Genomic DNA, 16,213 nt, shown 5'->3' with positions numbered 1-16,213 from the left:
CCCCCCCCCCCCCCTTTCCGGTTATACTTAAATCCCTATGAACACTGCTGGTACAACACTCTTGGATTTTTTTGTTTTTTTGATGCTGTTGCCTAAGCTTAGGAACACTGCTTTAATCTCTGTCACTTTCGTCATGCCCAGGTACTAAAATTTTAATCACTTGGCTTTCTGAACTGGACTCTAACTACTACCTGCTTTGTCAGTTTCCCATACTGTCAAGATTTTTAGGGTTTTCTGGGTATTAAGAGTGCCTAAAAATTTAAGGATGTGTTCAGTAATGAAGACCTTCCAAATGTGTCTTTTTTGTTTTTGTTTCTTTAAGTGCTCCTAACTTCTTGTCTTCCCTCCAGATTTACCCACCCATCAATGTGTTGCCCTCTTTATCTCGACTGATGAAGTCTGCTATTGGAGAAGGCATGACCAGGAAAGATCATGCAGATGTGTCCAACCAGCTGGTATGTGTGATTACTCTTTACCTAGAGTAGTTTGAGACCTTGAACATATGCCTCTGCTTTCATCTGACATCCTGAAAATGAGCGTATACGATCAGGAACTTTAAATCCCAAGCAATTCGTAGTGCTGTTCAATGCCATTTGCTTCTGCTGACGGTACAAGACCTCCTTATAATAAGGGAGGGTGGGTGAGTGTGTGGACTAGTGGTTCTCAACCATTTTAGGTTCAAGGCACCCTTTGGAAAATGCCAACTCCTAGTTTCCACTCTTTTGAGCCTGGAAAAACAATATATTGCAACGCTATGATTCCTTATTTGAAATCATTGGACACTTATACACACGCTTTTTTTGTCCCGTGACATGCTGGAGATCCACTGCTTCGGAGCAGACTCAATCGAACATGTTTACTTGTGAATCATGTTTATACACCTAACAGTGCTAATATTGTGTGGCATCCCACAGCACCCCTGAAAGGAACTCGAGGTTGAGAAACACTGGTGTAGACCCTTGGTTCACCAGCAGTACATTGAAGAATTTTTATTTTTTTAGGTTCACTGCAACAAATGCTGTTTGCTTACCTTGCCATGCCGCTCTGTTCATAGGGTGTTTTTTCTTTTGTTTTTTGTGGGGGAAGTTTTCCCTGCAAAATGTCTAGAATTCTCCAGCAGTTGCTTTGTAAGCAACAGTGCAACATAAGTTTCTTTGTATTGTAGTCCAAATACCACTGCGTTAAGGATTTTGTACTTCAGCTATCACTGTCGATGCTGTACTGTTTTGCTTTCGCATTAAAGTGAGGAGTAGAACTCAGGAATAAGATACTGTCTATCTGTAAGCATCAAATGCATTGGCACTGCCAGGAGTCTCATGCTCTGAGCATCGTCATGGTTGACACTTGCTCTCTGCTTTATTTTTTTTTTTTCCCCCTACTAGTATGCTTGCTATGCTATTGGAAAGGATGTGCAAGCAATGAAGGCTGTAGTTGGTGAGGAAGCTCTTACTTCAGATGATCTTCTCTATCTGGAGTTTCTGCATAAGTTTGAAAAGAACTTTATCGCTCAGGGTAAGTGTAACGTTTCAGGTGTTCGGTGGTGATCTGCTTATGTTTGTCCTAACACCACGAGAGCGCATGTCTTATTTGACCATTTACTTAAAATGGCAAAGTGTGATCAGTCTGCTGTTACCTCTTCAGGTCCTTATGAAAATCGCACTGTTTACGAGACTTTAGACATTGGCTGGCAGCTGCTGCGTATTTTCCCCAAGGAGATGCTGAAGAGAATCCCGCAGAGTACCCTGGCTGAGTTCTACCCTCGAGACTCGACTGCGAAGCACTAGCTGCGACTTCATCTCTTGCTCCGTGCTCTGTGAAATGCTGTTCGTTTTCTTCATGTGTTGGTGTTTACTTGTCACCCCATCATTAAAACCAGAAAAAGTGACACCTGTGCCAGTGTTCCTGATGTTTTAAGCTGATAACAGAGTTTAAAATATCTCTTTCCAAAGGCCGGATCTTCAGGGGTTTAGTAAAATGCCTGCAGGGAGAAGCTTCAAGGTCACTTGTCTATACGGATGTGTGTAGTTAAGGTACTACTCTTACCTGGCATATTTAGGCTTTTGGTAAACTGACTTTCTTTAAACCCTGTCAAGAGAAATTTACCGGAAGCTTCAAATCCTTTGGTCTCAGACCAGGACCCCCCCCTAAATTCCTTAAAGTTAAGAAGCAAATGGCAGCCTTCTTGTCTTGAGCATTTGCTTTCCATTTGATCATGTGCCACTGTGGCCATGCTGCTTAGAACAGATGGCATTCTCTGCTGACCTGCTGTTGTGATTTAATAGATAAACCAGCAGAGGAAGGTTTGCTACATGACTGCATATATCTTAACGCAGAATGCAAGTTGGTAGTGACTTTAATTATGGCTAAGGATCCTTCAGGGGCTGCATTTGCAGCCAGTCCTCCATGGTTACGTATGCATGAAGTTGCAACATTTGCACAGGATCTGCTTTTCCCATAGCACAAGAAAAAAAAATCCTACCTCTTTAGCACTACTGAGCACTGGGTTGCTCCTTGAGGAGCCGCATTTTTTTTTTCTCTTCTCTTGGACTGTTAACTCCGTCAACCTGTTCATCTCTCCTTTTGGATAAGTAAAGAATCGGCAAACTTGCTTCATCAATGCCACTCTAAGAAAAAACAAAGAATGTCACATAAATGGAGTAATGGCTAAGGCCATTCCAAGGCCCTGTCCTGGCCCGACTCAAGGAAATGCCTGAGATTCAACACTAAATTGTCGAAGGCTTCAAACTGCATGCCATCATGGCTTCCCCGTAATGTTAAAACAGTATGCCAAGTCTCTAATGAACTGTGTTGATAGTACAAGTGGACCACTCCTTTAACCTAGCCTCAAAATAGTATTGAGGGACAGAGTGTTTTTGTCCTATAGGAATGGATATTTTGAATTCTGTTCAACTTTTCTCTGGCTGACACTGGGTCTTGAAGGATGTGTAAAATGACCCAAGTCCACTTCAGGCATAGATTTTGCTAGCCAGGATGAATCCAGCCAAACAGTGCAGTGCTACCAAAATGCTTCTAACCTGCTTGATGAAATCAGTGTTTTGAAATGGATTTAAATTGGGCTTGAAGCCCAGTGCAGGCAGATTTTGAGAGTTCCCTTTTTTTTTTGTTTGCTTTCTAGGCTAACCTAATGGATCCCAGCTCTTTTGCCCATCTAAACATGAGTTGCAAACTATGTTAGCACTTTCCAAAGTAAGTGGTTGGAGGCTGTGTAGAGAGATGCAACGTGGCTCGGCTACGCGGAGTACTAACTTTTGGCTTCTTCCTGGCATTGCCCTACAGTTCTGTTCTATGCAGATCTTTCTGTTTTGGTGTCTGTGTTCTCTGTAGCTTGGGTGCAATAGCAGTTTCTTTACTTTGGTGCATTCCATTTTAAAGCTTTATCCAATTCTTTTTCTTGGGGGTGGGGTCTGAGCATGAGAATCATTTCATGTAGAAAATGTGATACCTGAATTTAACTATGGAAAATAAATGTTGAAGAAAAGGAAAGTCTCAGTGTTTCTGTAGCGAGATGCCACTTAGCTTGGGCTTTTCTGAGGCAGGTTTAACTTCATCACAAATTTACCTGGGATGGATGACTGGAGCCCTGGGTCCACTGAAAACAGTTTTGCGCTGTTCCTGCAAGCGAGTCTTAAACCCTGCCTACAGTTTTTTTACCAGTAGGTCCTTTTAATCATTCTTGCAAGCAATCTTCGTGTGGGACATGGCATGCTGCGTAGCTCCCTAGTGCCAGTTGGCGTATTATCGCCAGCGCATAAATAAATATTTCTCCCAAAAGAGGTCCCTTCCTAATAATAAAAGATCAGCTCTGACTTACCCTCATCGTTTTATTTTTATAGCTTTGCCAAAGAAGGCACATAGCACATGTTTTCAGTTCGGTGTGACCTGAAGGTTCATTTGTCTAAAACACTATATGCTTGTCAGATCTTGGCTACAGTGGCTTAATCTGTAAAAACCATCAGCGCATCTTCCAGTTCCTAACCTTAAGGTGTACACTTTTCACAGCAGCCGTTTTTTAGAACAAAGATGAGGTGTGCAATGGCAGGAGACAAGTGGGTTTTCCTCTCCACTTTTTTTCTGGAGCGTCTTCTGTGACTGCTAATAAAACAATGGGCTGGCTGATGCCTTCTCATCCACAACTGTACTACCCTGCAGGGCTGCGCTGCTGCTTTTAAGGGGCAGAGGGGTCTGTGCTTGCTTTTCAGGTTCACTCTAGCTTGCTTTTGCTGGCATTCCCACGAGGGTCAGAGCAAATATAACTGGCAGTAGGTCACTGTAGAGGTTAATGATGACAGTTGCCCCAGTGGTTTTGACTAACATAGCCCTCCTGCTATTGCCACAGGCAATGAGAGAACATGAAGTGGAAAGTGTAAGTTCCTGGAGTAGACTTCAGCTGGTGTACAAGCCCAGTGATTCACAAATAAGCCCGCCCAGGGGAAACTTTCCTGACACTTGCCATGGAGAAGGGTTTTTCCATATTTTCATTCAGGTTATGTGAGCAGCCTCTAAACTAGTTAACTCAAGTATTCACAGACCTCTTATTCCCCCTCTCCCCTATGTTGTTGATCTGATGCTACCAGTTTGGGTACATCTGGAGCTGTGACTGCAGTGCAGAGTTCCTGAAGCCTCTGCTGGTGCCATTGCATCAGTCTAATGCACAATGTACTGTGTGAGCATAACCCCTTTTGCATGCATGTCATGATTAACAACTACTAATTACTGTCCTAGTTTCTGTGGTAGTTGACAGGTCCTTGCTACTCGACCTGCTGGCTGAAGTGGAAAGGCAAGTCTGTGGAGGATGTGCCATTGCTCTTGTCTGAAGTGGGTGGCTGCAGAAAAGGAGTGCCTCTTCTCCTACACTTTAGGCCTGGAGCCTATGTTGTCACATCATTAGCAGTACAGTGGGTGCGTCTACATGAGTTGCCTTAATGTGCAGTTGTCCTGTGCATTAGCGCATCGCAGCAAAAACTCTGCTAATGCACAGTAGAGTGAGTCGACTGCATGTTAAGCGTTCCAAAAAAAAAAAAGTTTGCCTTTGCTACTGCATTAGTGCAACTACTGTGCCTTTATCTAGTACCTCATATTAAAAGTATTAAACAATGCACCATAGCAGAGGCACATTAATGAACATGTAGACACATCCAGTAAGCCTTAACTTTAGGATTAACATTCGAGTGAGGTGTAGGGTAGGTGAAGGTGGAGTTGTCACTATCAAAGACAGATTTTGGAAAGCCTGGGATAATTGGTGTTGGTGTCTCTAACTCACAGGGGCTAGTTTGCACAGGAAAGCTGAAATAAAATACCCCAAATTCTCCTTAAACTTTCAGCATAAGTGATAGTCCATGGCCCCAGTCCTGAGCACGCCATCAGACAGACTCTGATGTGTGATCTACACAATGCTTCATTATAATTGTGTACATTGACCGCAGGATAAACTCCCTCATATGAGTGTGATTAGGCAGACTGAGTTTATTGTCCTGCCTACGTTTGAGTAAGTTGTGTTCATGTAAAAGTTTCCATGCTGGGAAAGGAGAGGTGGTATGATCTAAGATAGGAAACAGAAAAAAACCTGAGTAATGGGACTTTCTATAGTGCTCCTAAGGGAGGAGGCAGTCACATGAATTGGCTGCTGGGGAAACTAGTTTGGAATTAAAAAAAAACAAAAAAAAACGAACATTTATATTTTTTGACTAAATGGAAACTCACAGCACATGAAGAAAATGGTTTATTTTGGGAATTGCTGGGATGTCGGGAAAAACAACTGGAATTAAAAAATAACACCTTAGACCACTGATACAAACAGCAGCTTAGGTTTGCTGAAACTTCTTGCGGGGATTTCTTAATGAGCCCAGGTCTGCACTGGAAGAGGTCGGCTGATACAGCCCCTAAGCTGCAACTTGCTGTTTTGCACGGGAGATGCAGCTTGTACTGACCTAAAAGAACAAATCAAAACCAGTGCTCGCAGGGTAAAACTGACTCTAGTGGGACACCCAGGCCCCGAGGCTAGGTTTTAGCTTTCCTCCAACCTTGAGGGTAGGTGTAGAGACATTGCTATCTTGTAGCTCAAGTGATGAGGACGGAAGCACGCAGTGTTTCTCCTATAGAAACGTTTTTTTTTAAGGCTTTGAGGCTTCCTTTATACGACGAGGTGGGGAGAGTGCTTTGATTTTCTTTGCTTTACCAAGCTCTGCAGCATTTGTAGCACTGCCGTGACTCTCTCCCCCATAAACAAAGCTTTCCTGAGAAAATCGAAGACCGTCCTTATCCATTACACACAATCTTTCTCTTACAAAATCTGACACGGCCATTTGAGGTATGAAAGGACATGAAGAAAGGTAGATGAACATGTTAGTTAAATGTCCAAGCTGATTCTCAGCGAAGGCATACCTTTTCCCGGAGAGACCGATTGAAGCGGCCAAGTTATTAACTTGAAGAGAATGGAATTTATAATGGAATTGCCACAACTGTGGCTACACTGGACTGCCGGGGAAACAATTTAGAAAGAGTAATATTTATCTGCTGCTTGTTTGGAGAAGGGAGGAGAGGCCGGCGAAGATTGGTGGTTGTTCTTTGCTCAATAACTCTCTCCTTGGGTGACCTTGGTTAACATAATTTGTACGTACCTTGGTTTCCCTTGTCTGTAAAATGAAAGCAGTGACAGCCTCTTCTGCACAGTGTTTTAAGCTGGTAGGATAGAAAAGGGGAAGAAAGGCCTCGTGGCTGGGGCATGGCTTCGCCTCTTAAAAAAAGGTCTGGATTCAATCTTCAGTCCTGCCAAGAATTTTTTGCATGCCCAGGTTGGGGCCCTGCTATGGTAAGGGCTGTATGCACACAGAAAGAAAGTCTGTTTCTCAGCGAGTCGCAGTAGACAAGGCGGGCAAAGCAGAGGAGAAGAGAAGTATTAGTTTTCGGAGGCCTGGAGGGATTAGCTGTCTGGGCTAATGGCACACAGGGAGCAGTATTACCAGCCCTTTGCTTTCAAAAGTCTTGTCAGGTCTTCCAGAGATTGTTTCAAAATGTCGTTGGCAGCACACATGAATTTTGACCCAGCCCCAGGAACCTGGATGCTGTGCAGGTCTCTTGAACCTCACTCGTGCATCTCGATCACACAGATTTCAACCGTGACGGCATAAGAAACCATCTGCCACACGGAGAGGACTTAACAGGCCTTCACCCAGTGGATATTTGTTGGTTTGGAGATTTTACTAACAGAAGGTAAGTGAGGTCAACATAATAGTCCAGGTAACACCCAGGCCGTGAGCTCCTAATCCCTGCAACACTCCCTTATGGTGCAACAGAAGTTGAATAAACAGCCACAGAGAGACATGCTTGTCTATGGAGCGAGGCAGCTGCCACTGCAGAGACAGATGCCATTAAATCTTAGCAGCACTGTGAGGTTCATTAAGAAACCAAATACAAGAAATCCTGTGAACACGAGTGTATTAACCGCAATTAAGCTGGACTAATTTGCATCCCATAATTTATTTCATGTAACCGAGGTGCCTGTCAATCAGCCGCTCGCTCACCTGCCAAAGTGTAAGTGGGATCAATTTGCTGACTAACACAATGCGCTACAATGGTTTCTTGTTTGACAAGCCAGCAGCCTCCCGGTGAAAGAAGTTCCCTTTCTTCACCTGGCACCTTCTTTGTGAGGCATGAGGAATGAGCAACAGCAATGCCTGTGGAAAGCTAATAGCTGGCTGGTGAAAGAGGTGCAAACTAATTGGTGAGGTTTCACCAATGACAGTCCTGCTGATCTGGCCAAGATAAGGATAAAGGCTTAATTCAAGTGATCCTGGAGCAGGCAGGCTTTTTTAGCTGCTCACATGAGCAATGGCTATGCTCAGGGCTATGTGGAGGGTGGTAAGAAATGTATTGTGCTGCCAGTCTACTGAAGGTTAGTTTCCTTTTTTTTTAATGTATGGGGTTCCCCCCTTTTTTCTTTTTATGGTTGTACCTTTTGTTGGCTGTCAATTGACCTTGTGAGCTAAAGATTTTTGAGACTTTAAAACCTTCAACGGCTTCCTAATCTCTTGCCATAAACCTGGTAGTTTTTTGTTTTGTTTTTTTTTTAATATGGTCACATTAACTCTAAGAGTTAGTCAAAGGGTCCAGATGGAATATTTGACTAATTAGAATTAATTGCGAGGCTAAAAACTTCTGAAAAGCAACTAGTGATTACTGGGTGGGACATGCCTTAAAGAGTAGGTGACTTTTTTTTTTTTTCCTTTAGGTAGAAACCATTCTAGTGGTTGTGGGAAAATTAGATCTCTTTAAGGTGTTTTCTGTGGGTACTGAAAATCCTCCAGAGTTGCTCAAACTGGACTGGCATCCAGAGTCCTGCTCATGTCTGTCTGTGCATGTCTCTCTCTCTCTTTCAACCTTTTTTTTAAGGCTTAAAATAACTTCCTATAGGTCTTGCCACTGCGGCATTACCTTTCCTGCATGTTGTTTCTCACAAAGCCTGTGCAACCAGATTTCTGCAAACTTGGCCTAAGTGCGTGCGTGTGAAGTCTGTCTTCCCTTCCACTTAGATGCTGTCGTGGGTCCCCGAAAGAAGGAGCAGCTTCGTCCAACTGTGTCCGATGCTCCTGTCTACTCGGAGCATAGCAGACCCGAGGTACGACTTGAAGGGAAACCATTGTGACCGTCATTTAATGGTCTCTTTCTCTGAAGTTAGAGACTATTCTGAACTGTTGTGTTTTTTTAGGATAGGCATTTAAGGGGGCCACTGAAACAGGCTGTTGAGGGCAGCTTCATCTCTTAAAGTACACTGAAACTCGGAATCTCCTAACGCAGCGCTGAAAATACCTGCCTTGGGGATCAGATAGTGCTAAGCAGTCTCTTTCCTCTGTTAAGGCCCTTGGGGAGGATTCTTTTGGCATAGTTATCAGACCTCAAGAGCTTTCGTCTGATGTGAAACCAAATTTGTAACTTGACCCCAACTAAGTATTGAATTGGGGACGGGGGTGTTAGTTTCTGTGTTGATAAGAACCGTTCACTTCAAGCAGCCAGGCTGTCTAACCCAGTGTTTCTACAGAATCAAACAAGTGATTTTCCTTGACGCTTGTCTCTCCAAGTGCCTAGTTTATTCTTCACTTGGAAAAGAGATTTTACATGAGAAGAACTTTAACTGGCTGCAGTAAATGAAGATTAGGGTAACTTTGTAATTAAGACCCTGAACTGGACTATGACTTGGATCCAATGAGACTATTGGCATGATTCGGTCATACAAGTCGTTGCCAAAGAGTAAGTGCTGTAGACCTTTTGAGAGCGCGCGCGTGTGTGTGAAGCAGTCCTTCGGTCTCGTGGTCGAGAGAGCCACAGGCTAGTCGGCCAGCTCAACGTGTGTCTGGAGAGGCCAGTTCTCTTTGCAGCTACCCTATTTTACAATGCTCCACGGGGCAAAGCTTAAAACCAAGTGCTAACGCCATGTAGCCACCAAGTGGCAGTATCAGTCTGTGGTTTGGTTTGCTGAATTGCTAGGCCAAATTCAACCTCGCAGCTCTTACACTTACCTGCTCGGGGCCTGTCTAAATGACAAATGTCACAATGCGTCTGGCCTCTTGTACAACTAGAATTAAACTAGTGTAAAAATTGGTTTTGAGTCATCTTGTTCTGGTGTGTTTTCTCTGAAGTGGCCTTCCTCCTTTGGCAGCAGGCAGTAGAATAAGGTCAGTGCAAGATCTGGTCTCTCAGTTAAGGGTGACTCTTATTGAAATAGCTATGCAGGTAGCAGCAGTCTCACCATAAAACATTCCCTTTTCCTAATGAGAATTAACTTTACCAACATGAGCACTTTTGTGCAAGTACAACCGTGCCAAGGCTACAAGGGTGTGGTAGTTTTAGGGGTCTTTGATTTTTATCATCTGTGGGGGTTTCTTGTGAGCAGACCACAAGGAACAGGAACTGATCTCCTGGGCATGTCTGCCAACGAGGGCAAACAGGATAGGGAGACTAAACTCACTAAGCAGCAGTGCTTTGTTGCAGTCCTGACATAAGGTGCTTCTCTGAGCTTCCCTCTCTTCTCTGGTGCCAGATGGCCCCTTTTAGTTAATCATCCTCCAGAAAAATACCGCAGTGATGAGCTATAGAAAAAACAAAGATGCAGAGAGAGAGAGATAAAATGGCCTTGTTTGGTAGGAGTATTACAGGAGTAATCTCTGTCCTTATGGCATTTTTGGAATGCCTCTGGTCGGGCATTTTCTACAGCCCTTCTCCACTTGGATTAGATGTGAACTGGGCAGGGTCATGACTAGTGAGTTAGTTTCTAGCAATGCAGTTATCCACACAGTGAATTATGCAGTATAAGACCTTGAATGGGATTTGGAGTGTAGAGGGTAGTTTTGAGTTACTGTTATATATATATATTTTTTTTTTTTCCAGGGCCCAGAGCCTCCAATCCAAACCACTGCAAGTTCCCAGCTTGACAGTCCCTTTCCTTTAGCCCAGCTGGATCCTGAGACCGGAGATACAGCAAGTCAAGGTGTTTCAACACCAGATCCAGAACGCCTTCATGGTAAGCTCCCTTTTTGTCCTGGGGTAGGCAAAAGAGCATAAGTATTTTGGGTGTGCATAGGGATGGTCTCCTATTTCAAATAAATCTATACTTCTCTAAAGTAAATGCCGCTGTGGAGCTTTGGGACGGGCAGCGCTAACCCACTAGCATAGAAAGAAGAGGCTCTAGACATCCTTTGTTGCTGCCAAACCTATGGTACTGACTTAGCCCAGCCAGATAACATGGTGCCTTCCTGAGTTTCTTCCTTAAAAATGGGGGGCAGTCTTTATTCCTAACTCTCTGCTGCTCCATGGTTTTGAGAGCTGCCAGCTCAAAAGCAGAGCTGGCATCACTTAAGCAAATCCTCAAGTGCATCCTTAGAGGTGGCAAATTTTAGTCTATGGTGATTCTTAGGGCAGCTAAAAATGACGCTGCCTGTGAGTGACAGCAAAGTGGGCAAGAGTCCCTGCTGATCTGCCATCTCCTTTCAGATTTGGCAGAGGAACTGAGATGTTCCCAGTCCTGGACCAGAGAGCTTTTGTCTCGTGTGAATGATCTGGAGCAACTCCTGGGGCCAGAGGTAGGTCAGATGCTTGGTGGATGATGGGAGTGCTGGAGAGACCTGGATTCTGGGGGCGCTGACCTGTTTTTCTTCCCTCAACCACTCTTGGTGGTACAGGTGGAGCAGCAAAGTTCTGTGCAGCCCAGCCAGAGTGAGGAGCTGCAGATAGACCTAGAGCGGTCACCGGTGCCGGAGCCAGAGTGCAGAGTTGTAAGGGCCAGGCAGATCATCTATGATATCCAACGTAAAGGTAAAGGACCTGGCATATCAGATTTGTGGCCAAAGAGTCTCTGTATCACTCTCTTGTCTGTCTTTAGGCTCTGAGTAAACTCCCTTGGAGGTGAAAATGTGGCCAGTAACCCAAGCTGCTCCAAACCTCTTGCTGCCGGTGTTGGGGAAAGGGTGTGATAGCACTGACTGCCCTCTAGTATGGTGCTTGGTTGTGATCTAAATACTCACATATGTGCAGGGAAAATAGGGCATGTAACATGGGCTATTGAAGTGCTCTGAGATGAGGACAAACAGGAAGAACCATGTCTCCCTTGCTCATGGGTGAAAATGAAGGGACGTGACTAGGATGTCAGGGCCAGGGCTTATATGCCCATGTCTTACCTGCCTCTTCCCTTGTTGGTCTAATGCCTGACAGGTGGCATCAGAGCAGATGCCAGAGTTATTTCACTAAGCAATTATCTGCCTCTTGCTCCCTCTTTTTTGTAGTGGTGATTCTGCATAATCGCCTGCAGGATTTAGCAAGCTCTTTCCCTGCCTCCAGATATCGGGCTGTGCCCGTGCACCTGGCTCTTCCACCCTCATCTGTCTTGTCGCCGCCTGTGCCTCCTACACCATTGCTGTCTTCTACAGTTCGGTAAGCCTTGTAGTGGGGATCGTACACTTCCTACAAGGAATTTTAAGTTCTGCAGCGCAGGTTTTTAGAGCGAGAATAGTGTCAGGAGGAAAAATATGAAGATAGTCACTGTGTTGCAACTTGCCTCTGGGCTTCAGGCCCTGTGCTGTACCGTGGCAGGCAGTTCTGGGGCTGGAGCAGTTTACTTCCTGACTGCCCTGGCTGTACTAGTGCAGCTGTTCTGTGTCTGGTATATAGTGTGTTTTTGCTTTTTGGCTTGTGTGTTGTGTTTTTTCTTCAGCAGAAGCGACAGCCTCTGGTCTCCTGGTAGCATCAGAGGGTGATTTCTAAGGACTGAGTCTCTGCGCTGAGCTGTGCCATGCCAGGGGGGCCAGACATACTTGTCTTGTCCCCAGCTGTGCATAGAGACAAGGGGCCTCTGCACAAAAAAAATAGTCTCCCAGGCCTTAAAGCTCATACCTGTCATGCTCTAAACTGCTTCCCTTTCTAGGCACTTGTTCTCTAAGATCCCCAAGAAGTCGGCCACAAAACCAGCTGCAGAGACCTCACCACAGCAAAAGAAGGAGGCTCATGGTATGTGCCAACAGTATACGTATACCTGGCACTGGGTCGTGACCGAGGGCTGGGGAGGCGAGAGAGATCTGGCTAGTAGACCCCGTAAGTGGGTGGCAGTAAAACTGTCTCGGTGCTTGTAACTCTCCCAACTGGAATGCCTGTATGGCCTGGCCCAACCGAATGAATTTTTCCTCTCTGATTCCTGAGAGGGTTTGGATGAAATGGCCTCAGCAAAATGAGGCTAGAAATGTGGTGAGAAGCAGCTCTGGAGTTCATACCGCGCCCAAACCAGAAAGCATTTTTCATCCACGCAGGCTTTGAAAGGCCCATGTCCAACCCCACCTCTCTCTCCTACAGGAGAACCTTTCTCTCCAAGGCAGAACCTGATGAAGGAAATGCTAGAAACCATCCGCCAAGGTGTCTCTCTAAAGCCAGTGTGCTTATCCAGAGAGGTAAGGGCTGGAATTACCCTGGGCCTATCCCCCACAGAGCAAACTTGATGGGCTCTGTTGCTAGATGAGGGCAAAGCCAATACAAACGGAGGGGATGACAAAGGAATGAAAAGGCCTTCGGTCCACCCTGGGCTCTTCACCAAACAAAGGGATGCTGCTAACAGTAGGCAGCGAGTATGGCATTGGACTCTGCCCTGACATCCTTCTCTCCTTCCAAAGGATGTGACGTCCCAAGTGCAAGATGCATCCTCTTTGGAACATGAGCCAGAGTCTTTGAGCAAGGAAAGCTGCTCTGAAACAGGTATGCGTGAAAGGCATGCTGCTAAAACTCACAAGGGTGGTTTGGACAAGCAATGTTTAAAGTAGAGACTCCATTTGGGAATATTCTGGAAAATGGGTCTACTATCACACTGCCTCAAAGTTTGTGCACACTGGTACCAAGAAACCCTGCTGTCTTGTTTGCAGTTGCCCCACTGGATTCTTGCAGCAGCTCAGCTGGTTCCAGCCAAACTCATCAGCCCCTTGGGCGCTCCATCCTAAGAACTAACAGTGCAGCCTCTACTGGCCTGCCCACTGCCCAGGCTCGCAGTGAAGACGGCTGCCCAGGCAGGTAAGGCAAAGCCTTGCAAAATACCCGCAATAGATGTCTGACTGGTGCTTGTGGCAAGAACTGAATTGGCTGCACCTTCTTATGGAAAGCTTCCAACTAGCTTCTCGAATGTAGAACAAATGTCTCTTGGAGTGGGCTTTCCAGAGAATGGTCTTGGCTAATGGCTCTGCTCTTATTCCAACTCTATCCACGTGCGTTTGCTTGTGCATTGATTTCTCTTTAGGGAAAAGGAGGTACATGAACACAAACACTCCCCTGGATGATTCTTGCTGCAAAATTTTATAGATTTTGCAATGAGTAGATGAGCACTTTTCTGGGGTAGGGAATAGGCTTACATGTGCACAAGGAAGCTATGCAATTTAACCGTCTCCCTGCAGAAAGGTTTAGCTCTTTCCTCCTAGAAACCAAAAGCAACCCAAGTAGCTTCCCTTCCTACTGAGAATCAGCCCATGCCTAACTTCCCCCTTTATGCCTCTGAAATCTTTCTCATTTTATTGAACCTCTTTTATCAAACTGCATGTTTGACTATGCAAAGTGGTCTCCAAAGCTGGCTGGGAGTGGTAGACACCCCATCAGATGAGTAGGACTTGCAGCTAGACTGTTGAATCCTCATCAGTGAAAGCCTCCCAAGGCTAGGTCCTTCATGCAGTTTAATACTTGAAGGTGACTCGGCTGAACCATGTTCCATTTTGCCAAAGCTGTATATTATAAATGTGCTGTGAACCCTCTTGCACTCCAGGACATGGGAGAAACCTGGCAGAAGATCTCAAGATGATGATAACAAAGGGACCAGTGCCCTTCTGGAAACCACCCCTCGAGGGGAAGGGAGCCACCTCAAAGAAGAGAACTCTAGCAGCTCCCCAACCAGCTTGGACACCATTTGTCAGACACTGGAGGATGCTGAAGCAATGGACAGCAGCACACCTCCAAGCAGCCAGGACCATCAAGCTGTGGAGGAGAAGAGCTGCAAAGATGAACCATGTGCAGAAGCTGTCGCGGCTGGTGAGATGTGTGAGGAGATGCAGAGTGAAGCCCCAGCCAGCGTGATGGCTAAGCCTCTTGGTGAAGGCTCTGGGGAGGTGGATCATGGAGCGGGCAGAGATCCTCCGAAGACTGCTGAGCTTAATGGCTGCAAGGCTCTGTCCCTTCACATCAGTTGCTCAAAGGTGGATCTGCTGGAGGATGACAGAGGCCAGGACACGCACGTTGCAGTAGTTGTCTCCTGCCTGGATGACGCGGATGCTCCGAACCGAAGTGCTGAACAAACCCTGCCTGCCCAAGAGTGTCCCAGCCCCCTGGTCTCTGCAGGAACCCCAGGAGCACAGCCGGCCTTGAACCCTCTGGTTGCCTGTGATGTAGAACCTAATACCCCTCCAGAGGATGGAGACCTTGCCAAGGGAGAGCCTGTGCTTTCAGCTGGTTCCCATGCTGCTCTGGAAAGGAGCTCACCAGAGGGAGCAGAAATGGTACTGGAAGGGGGAGCTGGGGTCAGTGCTTCAACAGAACAAAGCAGCTCCCTAAAGGATAGTGCAGCTGCAACGGCTCTCTTGTTGTCAGGAGCAAAAGGGCAGCCTCCAGCAGAGATGCAGCTGACTGCTGTGCCAGACCTGCTCTTGGAGGCTGGCCCTGTAGCCTCCTCTGACTCCAAGACAAACCCTGTGGTCTTGGGCTCTCCTTGAGACTATGGGAGAAATGTGTAGCCTAGAACCAGAGCAGCAGCTCTCAGCAGTAGCAGCAGCTCAGCCTGGTTCGGAGACCTACTAGGACTGTGGGGGGGAAGGGGTGGGAGTTGCCAGTTTGTGCAAACACTAAGCTATGCACGGTCCTGAGGTCTGCAGAGGCACCACTAACTTAAGATCCTGTTTTGCTGTGGAATGACGTGATTTTTCTTGGTAAATCTGAACTTGATCCAGATCCACATGCCATGGAAAATAGTGGTGGGGAAACCTTGGCCTCCTTGCTGGATGCTTAAGAGCATAACATGAACTGGCACAGTGTTTCTAAAGAATTAGTGGGCTGAGGGGGAGGAATCACGGGGGCTGGTCTCAACACTTTCGGCCTTCTGATGGCCCCTGCAGATGGAAAGGCGTGTGCATTTAACCAATTAATGCAGCTTTATGCAAGCCCTTCTGGGATTTAATCAAGTTGGGGACCCCCTAGTTTTACTTCTGCAAGATGGCTGGTTGTAGACGATGCCTGTCTTCTCAATGTAGCGTTAAGCAATCCTTTATTGGACTCAAATAAAAGGTCTTTTTACACTTGCGCTGTCTCCCCGTCTCAAACCTTCCTGTGCTGGGTTGGCTTGCTTGCTATGCCAGTGTTTGCCACCGTAGGGTGCTGCTGTCTTTGAATTGGTGGGTGTGTTGCTTCGCTCTAAATCTGTGGTGTTTAATCCTTCCTGGAATTTCTGGGCACATCTGAGCTTGTGGACAGGGAGCGACTCAATGCAAAATGTCACCTTCAGTACTGAGACTTCTAGAAACTTGCTCGGGCAGGTCAAAGGCAGGAGCTGCCCTCATTCACATAGTAAAGCTGTCAATGCTTATTCAGAACTGCGGGGTTGGGCAGTAGGTCCAGCTTGGCCAGTCTCCTGTGTCACACAGGACGCGCACACACACATACACGTTCATTAATACACTGTAATTACAGTGCATTA

At 46.1% G+C, this 16,213-nt stretch overlaps 2 protein-coding genes across 2 annotated transcripts in view; both read left to right on the top strand.

The window, feature by feature from the left end:
• The window catches only part of ATP6V1B2 (ATPase H+ transporting V1 subunit B2), a gene marked incomplete at its 5' end in the record, with an annotated part of 42,248 nt that extends 40,090 nt beyond the window's left edge, over positions 1 to 2,158 (top strand). Inside the window, 3 exons of the mRNA XM_019514322.1 lie at positions 351 to 455; positions 1,383 to 1,512; positions 1,642 to 2,158. Coding sequence (XP_019369867.1) covers positions 351 to 455; positions 1,383 to 1,512; positions 1,642 to 1,784 — 378 coding nt within the window. The remainder of the gene's footprint in view (positions 1 to 350; positions 456 to 1,382; positions 1,513 to 1,641) is intronic.
• A 2,803-nt stretch (positions 2,159 to 4,961) lies between these two features.
• Positions 4,962 to 15,818, top strand: LOC109295571. The gene is made up of 11 exons (XM_019514508.1): positions 4,962 to 7,912; positions 8,550 to 8,635; positions 10,402 to 10,534; positions 11,005 to 11,093; positions 11,193 to 11,325; positions 11,793 to 11,940; positions 12,431 to 12,513; positions 12,853 to 12,947; positions 13,167 to 13,248; positions 13,413 to 13,557; positions 14,297 to 15,818. Exons 1-11 carry the CDS (start codon positions 7,849 to 7,851, stop codon positions 15,234 to 15,236), a joined length of 1,998 nt encoding a protein of 665 aa, XP_019370053.1. The 5' UTR covers positions 4,962 to 7,848; the 3' UTR covers positions 15,237 to 15,818.
• The last annotated feature ends 395 nt before the right edge of the window (positions 15,819 to 16,213 follow it).

This window comes from Gavialis gangeticus, unplaced genomic scaffold (assembly GCF_001723915.1).
Source record: "Gavialis gangeticus isolate Ggan-Ray unplaced genomic scaffold, GavGan_comp1, whole genome shotgun sequence".
Taxonomy (NCBI): domain Eukaryota; kingdom Metazoa; phylum Chordata; order Crocodylia; family Gavialidae; genus Gavialis; species Gavialis gangeticus.
Note: the sequence above shows the minus strand (reverse complement) of the source record. Positions and strands in the feature narration are given on the sequence as shown.